The following is a 17735-nucleotide window of genomic DNA, read 5'->3' on the forward strand; positions in this document are numbered from 1 at the left end:
ATCTGTAGAATCACTAGCAGTGTGAATTCTTAACGATACAGGTGTTACTCTGTTGTGTTCAGGGACCATCAGCAGCGTTGCCATTGGCGACATAATAAAAGTTAAAGTTTCAGATTTAAAAAAATAAAACACATGTACTGACTGCACATTCATTTTATATCTTTTTTTGACAAAAAAAGTTAATTTGTGTATCTGTAGTTAAGTAGTATTTTATATTAATGAACATGAGGCGGCCATAACCAAACGCTAGTAATGTTCAGCTGGACTACACATTTAGGCATAGTTTAAATTGTTTTCAGTGAGGAGGACAAAGTCATTTTCAGTTTAGCAAGCTACAGTAAAGATAAGATTTATTTTTATAATTTTATATAAAATTATGTGGTAGTTTTTCCATTTCCAGAATGTGATTTTCTCATTTATTTTATTCTATGGAATTTTATATTTTGTTCTTATATGTTTTGATTCCTTCTCAATAATGAATGGATTCACAGAGGAGATTTCAAGTGATGAAGAGGAAGCGAATATAACTGCACAAGCCATGCAGTCTAAGAATGGGCGAGGTGAAGAAGAGGAGGAAGATGATGACGACTGGGATGAAGAGGTCTTAGAGGAAACTGCTCTTGAGGGATTCAGCACTCCACTTGACCTTGACAATAGTGTGGATGAATATCAATTTTTTACCCAAGCTCTGCTGGGTATGTCTTTATTCCCTAAATCTTCAGATATTTTTTTCTAAATTCTTCCTTCATTCCCCTTTGTTAGAAGTTGTTTTTTTTTTTTACTATATAAGCAATTTATCAATTTTGTACAGCAAGGGACACTATACTAGTTAATACAGTTAAGGACTTATAAAAGACTGGGAGAAGATATTTAGCATATACATATATTACACTTAAGATCCACAGTTAACAGAAACCTTCTACAAATGAATGAGACCAATAACCCAATATAAAAATGGGATATGTAAATGGGAAATTTATACAATGTAAATAATAAACCAATGAAAATGTTTAGAAAATTATAAAATCATAATGAAAAAATTTTATTAATACAGATCTTTTTGTTTTATAGTTATACTAGAGGCCTGGTACACGGATTCGTGCACCAGTGGGGTCCCTCGGCCTGGCCTGTGGGGATGGGGCTGAAACTGGCTCTCTGACATCCCCCAAGGGGTCCCAGATTGCAAGAGGGTGGTTCTCAGGTGACGATCCCTGGAATCAGGCTCCCTCCTCTCTGGTTCCGGGTGCGTCACCTGAGAACCGCAGCTGCCAAGTCACCGCAGCTCAGCAGCTCCTGCGTTGAGCATCTGCCCCCTGGCAGTCAGTGTGCATTATAGCTACCGGTTGGCCAGTTGAACGGTCGGCCAGTCGCTTAGGCTTTTATATATCTAGATATTATTTCTATGATTGTATCATAATTTATTTCCATTGATGAACATATGAATATTTCCAGTGTTTTTGCTATTATAAAGCAGTATTAAAGTGGGCACCCTTATGTATAAAATATTATTACCAACAAGGTAATGCTAGTACATAATATATTGGCATTATTTAGTGTTGCTACAAATACTATTAATGAAAATAAAACCACCTCTTTGTTTTGCTGAAATTTAGCAGAAACTAGAGGTAGAGAGTACAGTGAAGCACAGGGAAAATAAGGGCATAAGTGTGGAGATGGGAATAGGGAGGGGATGCTCTGAGGGAGTCGCTTCCACACACGGGTGTGCATCATGATGAGCAGAAGCTTTTAGGTCTTGGGTGGGATCTTGGGATATGTATTTTAAAATGCCCCTCAAGTGATAGGCAGTCATCTTTGGATCAGTATGTGACAGAAAGAAGCATATAGGTGAAAGACTAAGAAAGCAGCAGCGGACTGGGTGTGGAGAGGACATGGTTAAAGATGGGGATTTACAGTGGTTGACTAGGAGAATCATGGAATTATGATGGAAATAGGGAGGTGAAGAGGGGTTGGGAGGTAAAATGTTAAATTTGTTTTCAGTTGTGCTGAATTTGAGGCAAGTTATCCAAGGCAAGGTACAAATTTGAGTTCTTGGTATAGGCTTGATGCTGAAGCTGCAGGTGGCTTGAGAATTCTGGAGGAAAATGGTAACAAAAGGGTACAGGTGTTTCCCAAGATCTGGATTTTAGGGAGCATTCATAATTGGTAAAACCCTAGGAGGAAGAGGAGATGGTGAAGGAAGCAGAGAACTAGGTAAAGCAGAGATTTTCAATGTTGTTTGAAAGCCCCACATAGTTGGCTACTGAATGGATCCTCAGAAATAATCCATTGTTGGAATAAGTTTCATTACCTTGTGTTTGTCTGTACTTCCTGTCTCTCCCTGTCTGCGATCAGTTCATTATAATTAATCTGTCATTATTGTCTGAAATAATAGTCACTGGGCTCCCTTATCTTTTCCTCCAACACCTACCACCTTCCCTCCAAATGCAACAGCTGTGCAGAATCGGGACGCTGCCTGGTACCAACTGCTGATGGCCCCGCTCAGTGAGGACCAGAGGAGAACGCTGCAGGAGGTGTACACCCTGGCAGAGCACCGGAGGACGGTGGCAGGTAGGCCAGTGTGGTTCTCAGATGAGAGTGCATGGGTCAGAGTGCACCTACAATTGGCTTTTTAAATTGTTAGAGGCCAGCCTTTCAGGATAATAAGGAATGTATGGTTAAACTCATGATATCTTAACTTTATAAAACACTGTGCATTAATATGTGTCTTTTAGTGGTAGTGTCATTCGTATCCTCATCCTGTTTTGGAATAAAGGTAAGACATAAGTGTTGGAATGAGTCTTGCTGAGGAGAGTGAATCAGCTGGATCACCCTCCTAAACATCTTACGCACAGATGACCTGAGGTGCTTTATGAGTTCTTGCAAGGAGCTTGTATTCCTAGAAATGAAACTATTCACTTCTATTTGTTGGGCTTTACATGTTGGTGATTCTTGCTGATTTTCAGTTTTTGAGCTGGAGACATTATTTTATGCAGACATTATTATGGTCACTCCTAGGAAATCAATGGAAAGGATTTTGTAATTACAAAAATATTTTCCTGGGAAACATCATGGATAGGCATTTAGAGTTTAGAACCCAGGTTTTATTTTTATTTTTAAATATGTTTTTACTGATTTTTAGTGAGAGGAAGGGAGAGGGATAGAGAGATAGAAACATCCATCGATCAGCTGCCTCCTGCACGCCCCCAACTGGGGATTGAGCCAGCAATCTGGGCATGTGCCCTGACCGGGAATCAAATTAGAGACCTCCTGGTTCATGAGTTGAAACTCAACCACTGAGCCACACTGGCCGGGCAGGAACCCAGGTTTTCTTCATTGACTTAGATTTTCAGTGCCGCACAGATTCTCTTCCTGGTAGGAGAGGTCTGGGGGTCCTTTCAGCAGAGATTATGGAGCTGACGGAACTCAACTTTGAGACTTGTTTTCATTTTGCTCATTGTTAGCAAACAGTTTTTCCATGATGGTAAACATAATTACTTACTGCCCTGAGTCTGTTAAAGCTAATGCCCAGTAGGGCAGGGCACTTAATGCCATGAGTGACATTGCTTCACACTGCTAAGTATAAAGAATCTGGCTCCTTTGAGGTGAATTCCAGCTTTGCACTTTAAATGCTCTTCTTCTCCCCCTTTCTCTTGGCAAATGCTAGAGGCAAAGAAGAAGATTGAACAACAGGGAGGCTTCACCTTTGAAAATAAAGGCGTCCTCTCCGCATTTAACTTTGGGACTATGCCCAGCAACAACTGAAAGATGGAACATCCACCGACCAAGACCAAGTGTCATCGGGAAATTTCACTTCACCAGGGGAATGTGCGATCAAGGGGAGGAAGGGCTGGGAGCTGCTGTTTGGCATCCTCCTGGCATAGGGCAGTACTTTTATCCACTTTCCCCTTTGACCTTTCTCACCCTGAAATATGTATTTTAAGAAGCTACTGTAATGTATGAAATTAAAGGAAAACAAAATCATTGGACTGAGAAGGACAAATCATATGCTCCAAAGGATGAATGACCAAGAAGGTTTTAGAGGATTGGATCAATTGCACGTCTCAGGTTTTTGCCACGCAGAATCAGTGGATTTATGCAGATAACAGTGCCTTCTGTTGTACATGAATTATCTGAAAACATTTTTTTGGAGTGCATTGCGATTTTTTTTAAAGCATAAAACATATTTCTAGATATAATGTAAACTTTGGCGATATGTTGACTTATTCTGCATTTTACTATGTGAATTTACTGTTTGACAGTTAGCTCCAACTCACTCTGGTTTCAAAAACATCACCGCTCCCCTTGCTTACCCGGTGGCTGGGGCTTTCTTCAGGGGCTATAACGTATGCACTGGCTCTGGGTTTTCATAAGATATTTTGTGACTGTTCTAAGTAGTGTCTTATTCCCTCTTCCACCATGCGTTTCAGCCCTGAAAGGGTGGTATTTCTTTTAGAGGCAGCAAATATGAGTATCGATTTTATTTATAACCTGAGAAGTTCAGGACTGAAAATTTTTTGGCAGTAAGTGGCAGGGACTTTTCAGTCACTGGAATGAATAAGTCCAAGTATATTCTGAATCATGTACTTAATATGCAGCGAATTGATAGTCATCCTAAAGCACATTGGACTTCTAGGGAACAGGTACTCCATGAGCACGCTATCTTTCGGGATGGGGCTTGCGTTTTTAATAACTCATCATTCCAGCTGTGTTGGACCCGGGTCCAAAGCATTTTGTAACAATGTTTTTTATCTAGGAAAAAGAGACCCAAATCTAACTTGTGGCTTTCTCATACATCTGTATTTTCTCCTGCCTAATTCATTCTAGTCTTTATTAGAGCTCAGTTTGGCTTATATTTTTCAAGGGTGGGGGCTGTTGGTCAGCTTCACTCTTAGATGGTAATGATGATGTAAGAAAGCCCATTGAAAATATTGCAGATGAAATGACAGCTGTTTTTCTGAGCTGATTCAAGACCAGTGTTTTCATTCAGTAAAGTGAAAGTGTATTGTCAGAACTTAATATATTATTGTATGTGATACAGTTTTCCATTGTTGTGAAAAGTCTGCAGCTGATATTTGCCTTCAGCAACTAGAGGAATTTCTCCAGGTGCTTCTCATCGTACCGTCTCTTACTAACTCTTCCTAGAATTTCAGGTTATTTAAGTAGTTTTTATAGAAGTGGCCCAAGAAACCATGCATTTCGGAGCTGAATGATCCCCTTTTGTCCTCTGTCCCTCTCTTCCCCAGGCTTTGATGGCGAGTATGCCAGCTGATGGCTAGAAGAGAAGGATGCGGGGCGGGGGGTGGAGTTTATCTAACGCTTTGAAACGCTTCTTATTCTTCCCATGCCCCAAATCATTTAATTTTAACGTAAATAGTATGCCTTCACACTGGATTGTCAAAGGCATGTGATTGCATTTTTGTAATGTGTTGTCTCCTGCAGTATTAAAGGGAAATAATTGTTAATGTGTATCATCCCATCCTGTTTTTGAAGCCAGGGTAGTTGTATAATTTTGTTACCAGCAGTGCTAACCTGAATGTGATCTGGTTACCTTGGACATGCAGGAACTTATGTGAATGTACTGTAAAGTAAAATGCGGACTGATCCCCAGGATCCTGAACTTTTCTGTGTGTAATGTTTGCTGAAATGTGGCAGGTGATTCAAACCCCATAGTGTTTCCCTGACTTCTGGGGACCTGGCGCAAGGGGGCTGTCTGTCTGGGAAGTAACCAGGGCCCATCAGGAGCAGCTAAAGGGTGGGGCGTGGTTGGGACTTGAAAGCCCATCTCCTAAACCAGGACATCTGCCTGAGTGTGACAGAAGCTCTGGGAAGCAAAGGTCCCTTCCACAGCAGGACCTGGAGGTGCTCAAACTGGAGCTGTTTTCTAATGGGCTGCCATCTAATTGGGAGCCATCACAACTGAGTGAAATGGGACATGCTGGCCTTTCAATTCTAAAATACTTACCTGGCATGGCCAATGAAGGGTGGTATTATAGCTCGTTTGGCTCCTTCTTCCCACTTATCATTTCTGTTAAGACCACACAGAGGCAGTAAATTATTAATCAGGGAAAATTCCCAAGCTAGAAAACAGTTATTTTAAATTGTCATTTAAGTAATATAGTGAATTACAGACCCATTTTATGTTCAGCAGTTGAGACTGAAAACTGTAATACATTCATGGAAGAAATCTGGGGAAAATTGGCCGTGTGGTCAGAGACCACCGGAGTGTGTGTGTGTGTGTGTGTGTGTGTGTGTGTGTGTGTGTAATTCGGTCCCTGTTTGATGCTCTTCATTGAGATGAATGTGCAAGTGCTGATGGGTGGGTTGGAAGCTGGGCAGTCCACTAGTGAATAAGGCCACATAGTCAATGAACAAAGGGTTGGACGAGGCTTTAGGAAGAACACCAATGAGGGCAACTGTGACCAGGAGAGAGAGGGGGCGTATGCAGCAGAAAGCGAGCGGCTGGGCTGTGTTGTGGAGAAAAGGGAGTGCAAGGCTCTGCCATCAGGGGGGAGGTGAGTGAATGCACCTGACCCTGGAGAGCACCCGAGAGGACCTTCCCTTGGGATATATCACCCAACTTGAAAATTACACAAGGAGATGGGTGCCTCGAAAGACCTAGAAACGAGGTTCCCAGAAGGATTTAGAATTTGCAGGGGGCTCAGAGCAGCTCACAGAGGAGAGACCTTATGGAGACTTTCCCCGAAGGACCTCCTTGGGCACGAAGGGAAAAGCCAAGGAGGATGAGGACTTGCAGCAAGGCCTCCTGGGCAGCTTTCAGCTGTGGCCCAGTGTCCCACACCAAGCTCTTGTGAGTTTAGAGTGGCCCACCATCCCCACTACCGGTGAGAGAGGGCAGTGCCCTCATTTCTCTTCCTTTGCAGCCACTCTCCTGGGAGCTGTGCAGATTGACCTTCATCTGCTGGTCTCCAGACAGTCTGACTCCACTGGCCCTCTCCTTATGCATGCCAGTGGGCTGGAACTCCTTCAGAGGTTAACCTTTGGCCTTGGAATAAGCTCACCATTCTTCTTTTTCTAAAATTGATTTTAGAGAGGAAGAAAGAGAGATGGGAGAGCAACATGGATGTGAGAGAGATACATCGATTGGGTGCCTCCTGTGCGCACCCCTATGCAACCTCGTTATGTGCCCTGACCGGGAACCTGAGACCTTCCAGTGCAAGGGGGCAACGCTCCAACCTTCTGAGCCACAGCGGCCAGGCTCCTCTTTCACAGCACTTGTTTTTGTTGTTGTTTCACCTTGAGCTGCTCATACCATTGATTATAAGTTTGAGGGTGGAGACTATGCTTTACATAGTATTTTATACACATGTTGTCTACATACCCTGCATCTGGTGGTCAAGCATAATTAATATGAACAAATGCATGTATATGTGAGGTTCTGCCAATGGACTTGGAATTTGGAGGCATCTCGGAGACCACAGATAGGATCTCAGAGTCAGGTAGGTTCCTGTGGAGGCACCTGGCTTTTAGGAGAAAACAAATTTGCAGCAGCAGCAGCTGGGTGGTGAAGGAGACGGATGCCACTGAAGGTAAGATGTGGTCTGTGGGTCACTGTGGCCCTGCTGATCCTCCCATTTCTGAGCCCAGCACCTAGGTTTTATGTGTAGCTGCGTTCTGGGCAGTGGAGTCCTCTTTTTTCAGACCTCTAGTTTTCATGACAAAGAACCCCTTTTCCTAACACTGGCTGTTTCTTTCCTTTCCCCTATGGGTTCATTAGCCACTACTTAGTTTTTAAGAACCTGTTTATTTATTAACCAGTTAATTATTTTGTAGGAAGCTTCTCTGAGACTGATCCCAGGCTCTCCGACTGTTTTGACCTCTCCTCTGGCATTCAGACTTTTAGAACCAATTGCCATCTCTTGAGGGTCACATGTAACTCAAACTCCACATGTCCACATTAAAAAAAAAAATCATAGTTTTTACTCTTTATCTCCAACTCCACCCTCGCCCAGTGTTTCTTCATTGGTAGTACCAGTCACCCAGTTCTTGTTAGATAGTTGGGTGTCAATGTTGATGACTCCCACTTCTTCACTCCTCATACTGATTATCTCTTCAAAAATATTCTGAGTCTATTTCTTTCCGTATTATCTTACTGTAGGCCACCACCATTCCTTGCTGGAATATTCTAGTGTCCTCCAATCTGAGATCTCGCACCTGCTCGTGCCCCTCCTCACTGCCTTTGCCTATTCGCTAACGAGGCAGAGTGATTTTCAAAATGCAGGTTTTGATTGTATCACTAACCCGAGAGATTATGATCTCTCATTGGCTTTTAGAGTACAGATGAAATCATTAACCTGGCCAAGACACCCTGAGTGGTTGGGCCCTATTTCAACTATCTGTCCTGTGCTACTTCCTTAGCACCTTCCAGCTGCCTTTTTTCACCACCTCCGATTCACTGGTTTCTTCTCCCTCCTGGAGGTTCACAGACATGATTTTCTTTTCCTTCCCTCTGCTCTTTATCTGGTAAATTCCTCTTCACTTCGAAACAAATATTTCCTTAGAGAAGCTTTTCTGTTCTTGGGACCCCTATGTCAATCATATGTCCCACTTATAATCAAATAATTGTGTAATATGAGCTTCTTGAGAGCCAAATCAGTATCCCACTCACTGCTGAAACCCAGCACCTAGCGTCATGCTTTGCTGGGGGTGGTTTTATCATTGGTAGCCTGCACCATCCAAACCCTGTCAAAGGAAGACTCCCTGGTAATAGCTAAGTTGGAGACGTCAGTGGGACGGAAAATATCCCACTTGAAATGGAATTACTTGCCCAATTTCAGTCAAACATGTAAAGAAGGTCAATAATTTAGTTTACCCTTTGATCTGGTGATATTTAAACATTTCCTCAACATTTATTTGGTGGAGTTAAGGAGAAATTGATTTATTACTAATAAAACTTGAAAACGTCTATTTTCAGAATAAGAAATTTATAATATGCATTTATTACACAGTTTTCCAAACCGGATAACCCAGTTTGGGTCATTCCCTATAACTAACACTGCAAATTCGATTTCATAATGTTTTAGCTCCCTGCTGCTGCTGCTGTCAGACGTCAGCGGGGTGGTATCAGGATTAGTAGCATTTTTACATAAAACAAAATGTCCAACGTTGGTAGACACCAGCAGGAAGTGTGCATTTCCTCATGAAGGCATTGCCTACTTCGGTGGAGCAAGAGCAGTTTTCGTTTGACCAGTTGCATGAGGAGTTGTATTTGGAAATCTCTGCTATCTGGGATCACTTCCAGGGAATTCCATGAGGCCTGAGCATCCTTACAGTTGGTGTGCAGGCTGCTCCCCAGCTGACCAGCCCTTAATGGGGCTGTGGCTGGGCCGTGGAGCCAGAGACTCTCTGAAGGCAGCAACAAACAAGCAGGTTGTTCACTCAACATGCCTACAACTGATGGCATTCAGCCTCTTTCAACCTGGGTTTGAAGACGATGCTATGACCCAAACCCAGCTGCAACTGCCAGGTGATGCTATCCCCCCCCCCCCGCCCCCCCATGATCCCGTTGCCTTATATGGATCCTCACCAGTGGTGGCCTTTGCTTGGCTGCTGTATTACAGGCTGTGATAACGACACCCCACCCCACCTGCACCCCCACCCCCAAGATGTGGAAATCCTAATCCCCAGAATTTGTGAATGTAACCTTACAAGGCAAAGGGGAATGAGGTTGCAGATAGAAATCAGTTTAATAATCAGCTGATCTCAATAAGGGAGGGTATTGTGGGTTTCCAGGTGTGCCCAATGTAATCACCAGGTTTCTTACACGTGGAAGAGGGAGGCAGAAGAGAAGGTCCGGGTGATGGGGTGTTAGGACGGAAGCCGGCATTGCTGGCTTTGAGGGTGGAGGAAGGGGGCCCTGAGCCAACAGAGCCTCCAGAAGCTGGAAAGGGCTTGGAGATGGATTCTTTCCTGGAGCTTCCAGGAGGAATGCGGTCCTGCCAACAGCTTGATGTCAGCCCACTGAGACCTGTCTGGGACTTCTGATCTTCAGAACTGTAAGATAGCAAATCTGTGCTTTACGCCTTGATGTGTATAGTAATTTGTTATAGCAGCGATAGAAAACTAATACGCAGGCCCTGGTGGGGGCAGGTGCAGGAGGCTCAGCTCTGAACACTGAAATATGGATTAATATTTTGGGCTGGACATTTTAATTTCTAAATCAAGATCATGTTGTGTAGTACAATGTGATTATGGGGCTTATTCCCTACGCGTGATCAGAAAATTATTGGGCCTGCTGGCTGTTTTCATCGAAAACAGTGGTTCTCAACCTTCTGGCCCTTTAAATACAGTTCCTCATGTTGTGACCCAACCATAAAATTATTTTCATTGCTACTTCATAACTGTAATGTTGCTACTGTTATGAATCGTAATGTAAATATCTGATATGCAGGATGGTCTTAGACAACCCCTGTGAAAGGGTCGTTCGACCGCCAAAGGGGTCGCGACCCACAGGTTGAGAACCACTGATCTAAAACCAGGGAGAAACTTTCTGCAGTAAATAGAATTTAGAGCAAGTGGAAGATAAAATAAATGTGCATTTTGCTTGTATTCCATAGGTTGTGATTGTTTCACGTCCCTCTTATAATAGGACAGTATCTAAACTCGTGTGAAACATTATATTTTGTGTTTAATGTATTCAAATACCTCTCGGTTCCCCACATTTTCTGAGGGAGCCTCCTTTGTGAGCTTTCCATTTGGTTCTGTGAGAAACGAAGGTTTTTCCATTAAATGCCTTTCCTACTTCAGTTAGCGAGGCTGGCTGCTGCTGCAACTAAGAAGGCTAAGTGATTAGGAAACAAAAGAGCACATTTTACCTGGAGCGCTGTGTGATTGCAGATGGAATGTGCTTTGCTGGTGGTAGCCAGCCTCCAAGATGAGCTCCATGGTCCTTCCTTGCTACCCTTTGGGTTGTTCACCTCCCGCCAATGGACACATGAGCTAATTAAGAAGTAGATGCTTCAACCCTTGTCAAGTCTTCAGAGACTGCAGGCCTGGCTGACAGCTTGAAAACCTCATGAAGTGCCCGAAGTCACATCACCCAACTAAGCCACTCCTGGAACTCTGACTCTCAGACACTGTTGAGATAATAGATGATTGTTATTTTTAGCTGCTAAGTTTGGGGACAATTTGCCACTATATATGCCTAATTCAGAGTTCATTAAAACTCTCCTACACTTTGCAATTGGAATAGAGGCAATACACCCTGAACTGCTAGGCACACAATCAGTTATTTCTCATACAGGAGCCCTGGGGAGGGGCTGCTGGCATCTGACATGAGGCAGGACTAGGGAATCACCAACCCAGGGTCCCACAAAAGGCTGAAACTGAAAAGTGAATATGATAACTGAATTTTTCTAAATGAGTCTTATTGTCGACTTTCAAACTAAGCTTTATCTGAAGACAGATATCACACAATCTGTAGGCTCAGTTTACATCTATTTTCACATGGTAGGCACTTGTTCTCAGGGACTACCATTTATTTTTATTTAAAGTCAGTTTTATTTTTAATGTGCAGAATGTTTTACAAACGAAAAGGCATGATCTAATTTATAGGCTATATTTATATGGACATAAAACCCCTTTGCAGTTATGGCTGAATTAACTGTTCACATATGCAGGCATTATCTCTGTTACACTGACTCCATGGTCAGCTCTTCTCACCCATGCAATTGAGACGGTTCTTCAATAGATGGGTTTAATGTGCGTGATGAGCTTGCATTGCTGTAAAGATATTCCTGTCTCTTTCAAAAGCATTCAGAAGCCTGGACATGCCTCTGACCCTGGGCTGTATTTTTACCATCTCATGTTTATATTCAATTTGGAAATCTGATTTTCAGACACGTCTGGGTTTAGCATGTACTGTGGGGTTTGAACAGCAGAACACGATTGCTTGTGTAATGCAATAACTTGGGCATTGGCCTCCCTCGGCCTTTTGTTGGACTGTCACTCGGCCATGGTTATTTGGCGATGCTGTTAATTTTACTCTGCCATGCGGAGAACCACTAAATTAGAGGAATGGATTATGCTGTCAATCAGGTTTGACAGAACCTCCAAAGATTTGTGATGGAATGAAATCAACACGGTCTAGTGGTACTAACTATGATAAGCAGTAGACCTTAATAATTAAATGGCTAAAATGTAAAAATGCTGTAAAGTGCATTTCTTTATGGGGGAGCTATTTTCCCACTGCACGCTTTTATAAGATTGTAAATGTGGTCCTCAGGTAATACTCTCCTGCACTTTGCAATTTGAGTAAAGGCAATAAAGTTAACTTATGACACTTTCAAAGCAAAGTTTAAGTGTGAATTTAAAGGCATTTGATGACATATATGCATATATGTGTACATATCTATATATGTATGTTTGTGTTTATATGTGTTTGAATATATACATCTATACATCCATCCATCCACACAGTTCAATGACGGGGTGCTTGAGAATTAAACGAACAAAGGATAATTAACAGGAGAAATGAGACAATTTTTATTAATATTCAGGTGCATGGGAGTTCACAGAAAAGAAGTGAAAATTCAAAAAGGAGTTAGATTTAGGGGATTATATACCACTTTAACAAAGGAAAGCAGGTTTGGGCTTCAAGCAATGATAAAGTCATGGGAGAGTGACTAGGAGATATATGCAGAAAACTAATGGAAGATGAAAGGTATTTTAATGAAGTCTGTTTATGCAAACTTATATACATGTTGACTGTTCATCTCCGGCGACAAGTTGCTCTCCCCCTGGTGGTGGGCATGACTTGACAGAGGGAAATGTATACCTGGGTTTCAGGTGGATTGCTTTGTCCTCAAAATAATTCTTATGACCCAGTGGCATATTCTGCAGTGACATATCCTGGTCCCCTTCAAGTGAATGCACCTTTGCATACTCTGCTATTTTGAAAGCTGTAGACATGTTCAGATGTCACAAGAAATAGAGAAAGAAACTTCATCTCAAGGAAAAATGTCTAAAAGTAAAAAAATAAGAATATGAGGTGGGCAGGACCTTGGCCAGCTTCTGCCTTTTCTCATGCACAGTGGGCAGTCAGGAGGAGCTGGCTGGCTGTTCACCTAACCCCGAGGCTGCCTCCATTCTGTTACCAATACCAGGCACAAGGGCGGCTTCCTTGCACTCAGAATTTCAAAAACTATTTTGCCCACACAAGTGTCTTGATGGTCTGTAAAACATTCTAAAGTTCTTAATTCTTGGTATGTCCTTTCTTGCTTTGGTAAAGAACATTTAGGGGCCAACATGATTTTAAAAGTTCATTGACACCAGTTTTTGCAAGCTTTTATATTCATTATCCTCATTTCTTTTCTCCTCCAGTTTCTAATTTTTCTTGCGATTACTCCTTATTCTACTCTTATCTGAAAATGTAGTTTGTATTAGAAACATGCCAACCTCATTAAATACCTGCTAGAATTTTAGAGATGGAATGATTGTTAGTCTGGTTCACTCTGAATATTTTGACCACTTAGTAAAGAGGAAGGAAAAGAGGAAGGGAAGAGAGATGTGGCCACAAAGTGGATAATGGTATAAATCATATTGCCATCATTTGGAGAGCCAGGAACAAAGTCAATTCCTTCCAGTGAACATGTCACCTCACCTGCACAGCTCCCAAGACCCTGACATCAGAGCATGCCATGTGCTGTGTGTGTCCATAGGGTGGTGGCGGTGGTGGAGGGATGCTGGAGCTGATGCTGAAGGTGCCATCCATGGTGAAGCACATTGAAGATGTGCATCTCTCTGCCCCACCTCTGCCTCAGGGACCTGCTTTGTGCTGGGTGCACAGTATTATTGTCAGCACTTATAGTCAGTACTTATTATTATCTTACTTGATACTCTGCCATTTTTTCCTCTGTAACAATAGAACATAGCCAATAAGAAATCATTCTTACAGCCCTCAAAGTAGAATATGAAGTGACTTCATCATCTTGTATTCTCTCTCTCTCTCTCTCCTCTCTCTCTCTCTCTCTCTCTCTCTCTCTCTCTCTATATATATATATATATATATATATATATATATATATATATATCAGGTATCTATCTATCTATCTATCTATCTATTTATCTATCTATCTATCTATCTATCAATCAATCAATCATCTGTCATCTATCTAGAGAAGGGGTAGGTGTTATAAGAAACTGACTCACAGGATTATGGAGGGTGATATGCAGTCTGAAAGCTGAAGACTCAGGGGAGCCAATGGTGTAAGTTCCAGTCTGAGCAGGAAAAGACCAATGTCCCAGTGCAAAAATGGCAGAGAGAACAAATGATTCCTTCCTCCACGTTTTTGTTCTGTTCAGGCTCTCAATGGATTGGATGATACCCACCCACAGATAGGAGGGCCATCTGCTTTACTCAATCTACATATTCAAATACTAATCTCATCTGGAGACATCCTCACAGACACACCCAGAAATAGTGTTTAACCAAATACCTGGGCACCTCGTGGCCTGTCTAGTTGACACAGGAGGTTAACCATCACTCACCTGCTTGTGAACGCCGCTCACTGCTATGGATTTAGGGTGGAGTGGAGAGAAAAAGTGTGGGAGAAGTGTGTCCGTGGTGAGCATGCCAGATGAACTTCTGCAGGATGACTTGAATTCTAATATTTTAGACATAAAAAATACTGGAAAGTTTTCTTCCTTTGGAAGCTAACGGCTGCCATCAACTTGACAGCAGTTCATGAAACAACTTGAAAATAGCAATCCTTGGGTTATCTTTATTTTTTGTTTCCAAAATTGCAAATGAGCTTTGTGACCTGAGACTCTTAAAAAAACTGCCAATTTCTGTTTTGATTTTGATGAAAATCAAAATCAAAGGACAAAAGGTAAATGACCATGTTTTTGTTCTTAGAAATTAAGCTGAAGTATCATAGTAATATCTTATGATGGGATAGTTTCATGTTCCCTATTTAGGACATTAGCCAAGAACTAAATGATTCTCTGTTTTATAGAATTTTATAATTTTTAGAATTATTATTATTATATATTACTAATGAATTATTAGCCAAAGTTGTTCAGGCAGGAGAAGGGTAATTTTTCAAAAATACTTTAGGGAATCTGAGTCTCTGTGTTTTGACACTGGCTTGTTTAGAGTTTATCTGAAGACTAGAAATTTGGCCGCCTGCCTTGGGGAATTGTACCCTCATAACTGTAATTCTGACATGTCTTTATTTTTAGTTTTTTTTTTAACTTTGAAATTTAGAATAAAAGCAGGGAGAAAGGAAGAAGAGAGATTATGCAAAATTATTTTACACTTTATTAATTATTATTAAGATTTATCTTTATTGTTGAAAGTATTACACTTGCTCCCCCAGTGGTCCCCCTCTATCCCTCACCCATTTCCACCCCATCCTGCTAGGCCTTCACTGCACTATTGTTTGTGTCCATAGGTTATACATATATGCATATAAGTTCTTTGGCTAATCTTCATTTTTAAAACCAAGTTATGTTGTTCTATAATTTTAAAATGCTCTATTTTTCAAAGGAAAATGGTTCTTAAAAAATAGTGCAGCTGTGCCTCAGATCACGCTATAAAAATTTCAGAAAACTATGGTCATAAAGGAAACACTTAGAACATTTATAGGAGCGAAGTCAAGTTGAAAATTTGAAACTAGTTGCCTGGGAAACTGCTGATTGGGTCTGGGGAGAGGGTGGCCATTTCTGATGAGGTTATTATAAACCTCTATTACCTCCTATTGTGAATATAATCCCACCCCCTTTCTGCTGGGCTCTGAAGAGAGAAAGGAATTTTGAAGGGCAAAGTAGTCCTTGTCCTTGAGAGATGGGAAGCTGAAAGTTGCCAGCATTCTGGGAAATTCACAGCGGTGCTGGATGGTAGCTGGAAGGTCGGGATGGGGAGCTTGGCTGCCTCTTCTGCCCCAACTTCTATGATACATTTTGGGAAAACTGCATAGATCTCCATCTTTAAAAATATATATATATATATTATGGATTTCAGAGAAGAAGAGAGAGAGAGAGGGAGGGAGGGAGGGAGGGAGGGAGAGAGAGAGAGAGAGAGAGAGAGAGAGAGAGAGAGAGAGAGAAAGAGAAACATCAATGATGAGAGAGAATTACTGATAAGCTGCCTCCTGCAAACCCCACATTGGAGATCAAGCCCACAACCTGGGCATGTGCCCTGACCAGAAATTGAACTGTGGCCTCCTGGTTCATAGGTCGTCACTCAACCATTGAGCCATGCCGGCTGGGGGCTAGATCTTCTTACTAAGCGCCTATACATATTTGTTTGTTTCTGTTGATTATTAGCATATGGTCCTTATCTTTGCATACTTAGTAATTTTTAATCAGGTGCTGGAAATTGTATAAAAAAAATAGAGGTTCCAGGTGATGACGCCTTTCAATAGAGAAAGTTCAAACTTTTCCTCTGCTAAGAACATAGAGTGGGAGAGAGGGAAACTCATTTTAATCCAATCAGGGTCTGAGTTGGGTTGGAGCTACATTGCAGTTCTAGGAAGATTCAGTCCACTTGTTTGCCCATCCCTAGGGCGTGTCCCTTCAGACTTTTAGTCAAGAGGTGGGGTGGTCTTTGTTTCTTAGCACCAATGAACTATGGGAGTGCTGCTGACTTGCTTTTCTGCCCTGCTTTGCAGAGGTCTCAGTTTAGCTCTTTAATCTCCCACCATTCACATCCTTGGAATTAGTTGAATGACTTGAAGGGAGAGACCAGCTCTCAGGTTTCCCTTTTTGTCATTTTAGTCCTGAATGCTCACTAACAGCACCATGAGTTTCCCTGCCTCCCTAGCAGAAACCCCTCTGTCTGGACCAAGCCCAGATTTTCAGCCTTTAGCCTTTTCAATAGGTAGACATATATCTTATATTTCAGGAATCTTTTCTATGATTATATTTTCACACGTGTCCTGCTCCACGGTTTTGACTTTCTTCTATGCATATGCAGGATAACCTTTGCCTGTTTTCTGTATCTATAATTTTGTTTCGAATCCCTTCGATCTCTTTTTGTTTTGGTTTCATTTTGCTTGCTTTCCCCATTTTTTCCTCCTACCTCTTACTGTGCTTTTCATAATATCTATTGTCCCTTGTGTTTTTAAGTAATTTATTATTTGCTTTGTTTGTTTTATTTCCTGAGTCCTGCCAGTTTCTCTTTCTCTTCTTCCTGTTAGCTATCAACCTACCATCCATTGTCTCTTCCTTTTTTCTCTAGTTCTTCTATTTTGCTTTGCTGTCTTCCTTCATTGTTGTGATCTTATTTGAATACAGTTTTTATCTGACCTGTGACAACTCTTTCTGGTGGATTTTCATTTTTACAGGACACATTTTCTGTGCTTTCCCACATTTTTCTTATTGTATAGAATTTAAAAATTGATACGGTATCATTTATTTTTGTAATTCATATTTGAATGCATTGCATGTTCCTGAACCAGGTCCTGGCAGGTGATAAGGGACGTGTGCGTGAGTAGGGGCAGAGGTTACCTCCTCAGCCGGTGTAATGAGACACTTGTCTTAAAACCTCATGTCTGTTTTTGTTTCTCCTTTATCACCTTCATTTGTATTAAATAGATATATTCTGGTATACCATTTCATTCGTTTGTTGGTACTTTTTACTATATATCTTGTGAATTATTTTCTTCATGGTTGTTCTGGGGATTACAATATGCATTTTAACATTAAACAATCTAGTTTATGTAGAATAACACTAACTTATTTACAATAGCATATACACATTTTGCTTCAATATAGTT

The 17735-nt window shown here is 41.5% G+C and overlaps 1 protein-coding gene across 1 annotated transcript in view; it reads left to right on the forward strand.

Moving 5' to 3' along the window:
* The window catches only part of IPO8 (importin 8), a 58237-nt gene extending 52620 nt beyond the window's left edge, over positions 1-5617 (forward strand). The window contains 3 exon segments of the mRNA XM_023752312.1: positions 492-695; positions 2452-2568; positions 3665-5617. Coding sequence (XP_023608080.1) covers positions 492-695; positions 2452-2568; positions 3665-3762 — 419 coding nt within the window. The 3' untranslated portion in view covers positions 3763-5617.
* Positions 5618-17735: the final 12118 nt, after the last annotated feature.

The sequence above is a fragment of the Myotis lucifugus genome, unplaced genomic scaffold (assembly GCF_000147115.1).
Source record: "Myotis lucifugus unplaced genomic scaffold, Myoluc2.0 scaffold_30, whole genome shotgun sequence".
In the NCBI taxonomy this organism is placed as follows: Eukaryota; Metazoa; Chordata; class Mammalia; order Chiroptera; family Vespertilionidae; genus Myotis; species Myotis lucifugus.